At 42.7% G+C, this 6,857-nt stretch overlaps 1 protein-coding gene across 1 annotated transcript; it reads right to left on the bottom strand.

Annotated features, from left to right (window-relative positions):
- Positions 1-5,619: 5,619 nt before the first annotated feature.
- On the bottom strand, positions 5,620-6,857 carry LOC131888150 (actin-related protein 2/3 complex subunit 5-C-like). The gene is made up of 2 exons (XM_059236933.1): positions 6,420-6,857; positions 5,620-6,020 (listed from the first exon to the last, which is right to left on the bottom strand). The coding sequence occupies exons 1-2, from the start codon at positions 6,654-6,656 to the stop codon at positions 5,778-5,780; spliced, it is 480 nt and encodes a 159-aa protein (XP_059092916.1). The 5' UTR covers positions 6,657-6,857; the 3' UTR covers positions 5,620-5,777.

Raw genomic sequence — 6,857 nt, 5'->3', positions numbered from 1 at the left:
CGAATGATGAAAACATACTGGACTTGGTCCTGACTGATGATCCTGATGCCATAGAACAAGTGATAGTCAGTGACTTCTCTGTGTCTGATCATATGCTGCTAGACATTGTCACAAACTTATCAACCAATCCATCCCCTTCGGTCCCTCATGTTGAAACGCTGGTAGGAGTGTCATCCTTTTTCTTTAAGGAGACAAACTGGCCAAACGCTCGTTCTACCCTCCGGGATAGTGAGCCTATTATTGCATGACAGAGAACCCCCATTTGTCCCTTGATGAAGCAAACCTCAAACTCCCTGATGCCTGTGCGGAAGCTTGCACTAGTCTTGGTCTAAATCCGATCAAGAAGCCAAGGGACCTGATCAGTATTCCCCCATACCATAAAAAGCTTTTTCGAAAGAGATGTTGATAAAAGTCCAGCCTCAAAATGATTGGCCCGAGATCACCCCGTATTTTCAAATGCTTGGCTGAACTTGATATATGCAGATCAAGGAGTCTATAAATCCCGAGGAACCAGACCCGGAATTGGCGGTTCTAGGGCAACTGAAGTCCAATCCAAAGGCATTTTATGCCTATGCTAGCCTCAGGCGCGAGTCTACTCCTAGAGTTGGTCCGCTCATCGTAGATGGTGTCATCCTAAATGACGAGTTGAGCATAGCAAACACACTCATCGACCTGTCGCAAACCTCGAGTGATGCTCCGCTCAATTTTACGGAAGAAAGTGTCCTCAAAGCAATAGGTTCCCTAAACCGATCCAGCTCAGCCGGACCTGATGGCATAACCGCAGCCTTTCTTAAGGAATGTGCACCTGAGTTAATACCAGCTCTGACCACTGAAATGAAGAAGTCCGTCAGCCTTGGGGTCTTCCCTGACTCGCTAAAGATGGATCACACCACTCCAATCTTCAAAGGTGGGGATTACTCCCTCACAAAGAGTTGACGTCCCATCCCATTGACATCAAATTTGCCCAAAGTGTATGAAAAAAGTGGTTAAAGAAATTCCATTAGACCATCTACACCAAAGTGGTCAAATCCCAAGCCATCAACATGGTTTCTTGTCTAAAATGAGTACAACTACCCAACTCATCAAACACTTAGAACATGTGCGAACAGTAATGACAAACCTTGATATGGTGGACGTCATCTGGCTGGACTTTGCAAAGGTCTTCGATAAGGTGAACCATGGCTTACTTTTGCAAAGGCTCGATGACCTCAACATCCCCAAGACTCGTTTAAGATGGATCAAATCGTTCCTTGCGAATAGGAAACAGAGGGTCAAAGTGGGCCATATCATAAACCACTGAAAACTATGGACATATCTCGATGACCAAGACTAGTCATCAGGGCTGCACCATAAGTCTTGTCATGTTTCAAGTTCGTCCTGTCCATAGCTTTCTTGAAGCTCAAGAAAACACAATTTTCAACATATGCCTGGCAGCCCTGATATCTTACTAGCAAATCGGACCAAAGTTTCTACAGGCAGCCTGAAGGTTAGTGCGGCTTAATTGGCTTTTTGTTATGACTAGTCTTGGTCGAGGTACGTCCATGATTTTCAGCGGTCTATGGCCATGTCCACAGTGACCCAGTTAAGATCATTTCAGGCATTCCACAGGGCACGATACTCTGACCAATACTTTTTACCCTATACATCTCACCTTTACCTGGCCAGGCGAAGCATTGCATGATCTCGTCTTATGCTGATGACACTAAGCTCATCGTCGGTGGAAATGGCCAAGATTGCTCACTTCTCCAAGAGGATCTATATAATGTATGCAAATGGGTCGACGAGAGCAACATGAAACTGAATGGATCCAAATTTCATATCATGTCCTATGGCTCATCGGCTTTCCCTCGACATTACTTAAATAATGAGGGAGCTGAGATTGAAGTTTTCTCTTGCGTCAAAGACCTTGGTGTCACTGTTCAGGATGATGGAAAAGTGTGCAAATGAGACACGAACATTATGCCATATTACATATTTTTAAGTGAATCCATGAGCTATCCCAAAAGACAGACATTAATTTCGTCCAACAAGACAATGAACGTGTTACATGTATCTAAGCCCATTAGAACTACGGTGTATACTACAACAAGAATGCGACTTCTATCCCTAATCGACTAATACGAGCAATCATGCGCCACTCATTTCTTGAGAGAGGCCCGAGACACTACAACATACTGCCTCCCTCCCTTCGGGTCATCTATGTTGGAAAAAATCCCCATCCCAAATTCAAAGAAAACCTGGATAACTTCCTACAAAGCATTTCAGACCAACCCTCAATACCCGGGGGGTATCATCGATCAGCAAATTCAAACTCGATTTCTGATCAGATTTACTTTCCAGTGATTGTGTAATCAAATTCTGGTGTCTTGAACCCATTCAAGACATTTGTCTGTGTACAGTAAATAAATTATTAACTTTGGACACATCTCCTGAGTTCCCTAATTTGACAAACATGTTTGGAAATGTTAGACATCTGAAAAAGTGGATTAAATGCATTTGTGTCCACAAGTTCTAGCGTTTGTTTTTTAATGAAGCATGTTCATTCAATTGTAAAATGAACCAAGGTTTCAATACGGCAATGGATGTCAATATCAATTATAAATCAATACAAATCTGTTAAAGCCTGGCTCTAGGCAGTGGTCAGAAGTTTTAGTCACAATTTCGAGGTGAATCAACATGACTAATATTAAAAATACATGGGGAGTCAGACAATGTCATGGTGAAAATTAAATGAATTTTAGCCCCCTTTATCAGGTTTCTAACATTTCCGAAATTGTTTGTCAAATCATGTGTTCAAATATATCTCTTGTAAATGCATAAGCATAATGTTTATGGACGTTACTTGGTATGAAAATCCACTCAAACAGTTGCTGCTAGTTGCTGCAGTAAAAGCTGTCGTTTGGAGAGACCATGAAGTAAAATCAGGGTCGCCAAACTATTGTTCATTGTTGCTGCCACTCGAGAACATAATGGCCTAAATGCTTTGATAGCGTAGGTATACAAACAGCAATATACGAGTAATATACTAACGCGTTGCTTTGTCTCATGCACTTTGAAAAATTGTACAAAGAGCAATCTAGCGGGTTCGTGACGAATACGGTGGCCTATCTGGATGACTAAATACAATGATAGTTAAATAGTTTTAAAGATTTCTGAAGTCAGATCTGAAGTTCGGGCAACATAATAGGCCTTTTGTTGTAACATATTTTCATTGATGAAAAGGTTCTCAATATGTTTAAGCATACAAACTTACTTGAATTTTTGTGAGCGTGTAGTATACTTGAGTGTTGAGTTACGTCAGCATTAGCTTTTGGCTATAAGAAGTACACTTGTTTGCTTTGGATGAGAGTAAGTAAAACAAGTTGTGGTAGCACAAACTTAAAACTTTTCCATACCAATGAAGTGCTCTCCAGACGCTTTCCTCAAGGGTCACAAGTAAATAGTTCCTAAAAATACCTGACTGTGAGTTTTTGGCACATTACGTTAAGGCTGTGGGTTTGTGCAAAATGATGGCTTATACATTTTCTTATTTTTGAGACAAAGTGTTCTAATTCAAGATATGATTTGCTTTTGGTTAAATCAATTTGGGCAAACTTACTCATGAAACCACTACTTTCATACTTTTTCCTCCCATTAATTTGATTGGCAATAAAGCTCATGGATACTTTTGAAGGCGTATGGTAAAAGATAACTTTTGCACCTCTCTTAAACATTGCTTACTGCATTGTCCCAATCTTCTTGGTTCTCTAATTCTCACATTATTGCTCTTGTTTTTTCATGCACGCTGGCTCTACTGAGGGCCAAAATATCCCCATTTCACCGCGGCCCCCCCGAGTTGATACTCTGATCACCTTCCTTGAAACGGGTTTGGCTGTCTGTTATTACTTGGTACCGTGCTGGCCCTTTTCCCATCACTAGGGCCAATGCTCATCCAAGTAAGCGGCATGTATTTGTCGTTGAAGAATTCCTTGAGTAAGTTATCTCTTGATCCGGCCTTCTTCCACTCCTCAGATTTGGATTGGTTAAATGCAAAGGATAGTTGAAACTCTTCTCTAGAAATATCTTGGCCAAGTCTCCAAGTACAGTAAGGACATGGAAACCGACCCGCATGGGAGGTCATCCCACACAAAATATTGGTGATTTTAAGATCTCGGACAAATTGGAACTCGAAGGGTAGAGCGTTCTGTTGGGTACGGGAAATGTTCCTGGCAGTTATTGTAGCCTTCCAATACACCGTGTGCAACTGCAACACACATCATCATCATGACTGCACTACTTAGATGCACAACGTTGTTTTCTTTTTCTTCATTCTCTGAATGCTTCACGAGGGACATGGTCATTTTCAACGTTCTTCGACTTTTTCGTTTCTATGTTCGAATCCCTAATTGATCACGGGGTGGCGTGCGGCAACCGAGTTTCGAGGTTTTCAAACAAAGCTTTCGCTCCGCATTTCTGAGAGCAACCCGAATCGTTCAATGGGCTCAAACAATGTACGTAAAGTCGAGCTTGGGATTTCAGCTTAAAGGTTGGGTTGCCAACGTTGCACTTGGTTTCGCTTTTTCTTCCCTCACTCCCGAATTACGGGCACATATTGAGTGACACGAGCAAGGGAGAGAAAAACGGGTCCGTCGAAATGATGCCATGGATGACCAATCACAATACGGTCGACTAACATCTCCATTTCGAAAGGAACATAATCGTCGCACGCACCTCCTACACAATGCGCAGGGAATAGTCGAGTCTTCCAATGAATAGTCCTCCATGTAAATGTTTCGGATGGTGGGCAACAATCCGATTGGAATTACGGACACGTGGAAGGCAGTGCCACGAAGCAAGCAAAGTTTGCCACAAAGTTTGCCACGATTGACCTCGTGATTGCCCATTATCACAGAAAAAGTTGTATGCCACCTTCTAAGCACAGATGGCGATTTTAAGCGCAATGAAAGAGAGTGAAAGTCCATTGCATTTAACAAAAGCGAGCATCAAAGATCAGCAGGAAAGAGCGGTGAGAAAAAAAAAATCACACAGACTGAAAATTAGTCACGGCAAATCATCACCTTCAATTTATCATCATAATTGTATGGAATATACCCTGATCCAAGCAATTGGAAAAAGAAAAATTGATAAAGTTATATCTTTTGGCCCGCCACCCAGATATTCGATCGCCCCCGAATGCGAGGGAAATTTGAATTTATGACTATAACTTAAAACAGATAAAACATAAATTTGGGCAAGGAGGGGAATTTACTTTTTGACGAAATTATTATCATACCAATGTCCCCTAAACAAAGGAATAGCAATACATGGAATGCCATTGCAGAGGAACATTTCTCATACAAAAGAGCCGTGGGCTTGAAAAGGCACAAAAGCCAGAAGTACTTGTGAAAAAACACAAAAAGCGGATATCAACGAAAGTGCAACCATTTTCCCTTCTCACCTCTAGTCCTTGAACTTCACAAAAAAGACACAGGACTGCGTTGTTTAGCCGGCACTCCATATCCTAATCTTCAAGACCTTAAAATTTAAACAATGTTCTACGTTGGGTTTGTTGTAAGAATAAAGCTGAAAGAGCGTCGATTTAATTTTGATTTTGGTTCATGAAAAAAGAAGAATTGTCGATGGCTTTGATAGGGCAATTTTTAATGAATGAAGCAGATAAATCAGTTAGAATTTAGACCCGAAATTTGGGTCGTTCATCAAATATTTGAGTAAAAAAAAACGATATTAAACGATCACTGAGGCGGGATAAAAATGCATATTATGGGGGACCGCTCGACTTAGACTTTGGTTCGATCGGAGAGCACTCGGACTATGGAGCCGACCCCAGCCACTTCGTACACCTTTTCATGCCACAAGAGGAGATGGGCACTGGATCCTTCGGAAGGCGTTTCAAAGCCCCGGTAGATGTATTTCATCAGGGTATCTCTTTGGTCATTGTCCAACTGTTTGACCAAGTTTTCGACCTGGCTTTGTTGCTTCACGGACAACAACACTTTCAGCACCAATTGCAAGGCCGCATCCTGGAAACGAGCTCATGTTAGCGTTGGGAAGAATATCCGACATGGGTGGTCTTTTCAAAACCACCTCTATTGAGATCAGGGCAACCACATCTTGAGTGCAATGTTCAATTGCCATTTTGAAAGACATCCCGTGAAAACAAAGAAGATTGAGGTGGAGGACAAGTGCTATTCCCCAAATAAAGACCATAGGTTTACAATGAATGGACCAATTGGTTTGTTCGGTTTAGAGAGATTCTAGCATCCGTTAGGGTGCGCCATAACCAATTGGGAATGGATTAAATGTGTTCTATTGGTCAGTGACGGGTATTCAAGTCCAGAACCAGGCTCTCGTGGACTTCAAGGCCGATTCAGAAACATTCATTTCAATTAGGTCTCAAATCTGAAGCAGGTCAACCTCACCTTTTCCTCTTGGGCCTTGGTGGATCCCATAGGGGCGTGGGCCAGGATGGTCTTGAGGGCCTCGGCTGGTTGGCCACCCTGAATGAGGCTCATGATGGGCCCACTATCAAGCTGAGAGGCGGCGGGGGATCCAGCCTCGCCATGGGCAGGCAGTTCGGCCTCGTCTTTAAAGTTGTCCTCATTGAATTGATCCACGTCAATCCGACGGAACGCGCTCGATGATGTGTTCTTGGACATGATTGGGCGGGCTGGACGATGATGACCTGTGCGTGACTGGGTGCAAATGGGTGTGACTGGCGAAATGGAAGGAACCCTAGGACACCCCAGGCTCTAGATCGATCCAGACAAGATCGAAAGAAAGGAGCAAGAGGGAGGAAGAGGGAGGAAGACGAGGACCAAGTTGTTGTTATCACAAGTCACAGCCTAAGACAGCGTTGC

Source organism: Tigriopus californicus, chromosome 10, assembly GCF_007210705.1.
Source record: "Tigriopus californicus strain San Diego chromosome 10, Tcal_SD_v2.1, whole genome shotgun sequence".
In the NCBI taxonomy this organism is placed as follows: Eukaryota; Metazoa; Arthropoda; class Copepoda; order Harpacticoida; family Harpacticidae; genus Tigriopus; species Tigriopus californicus.
Note: the sequence above shows the minus strand (reverse complement) of the source record. Positions and strands in the feature narration are given on the sequence as shown.

Excerpts from the sequence above, each read along its gene's own strand:
- LOC131888150 (XM_059236933.1), bottom strand. The coding sequence starts at position 6,656 with ATGTCCAAGAACACATCATCGAGCGCGTTCCGTCGGATTGACGTGGAT. Across the intron at positions 6,021-6,419 it reads CCAAGGCCCAAGAGGAAAAG|GATGCGGCCTTGCAATTGGT; the intron begins GTGAGGTTGACC and ends GCTCGTTTCCAG.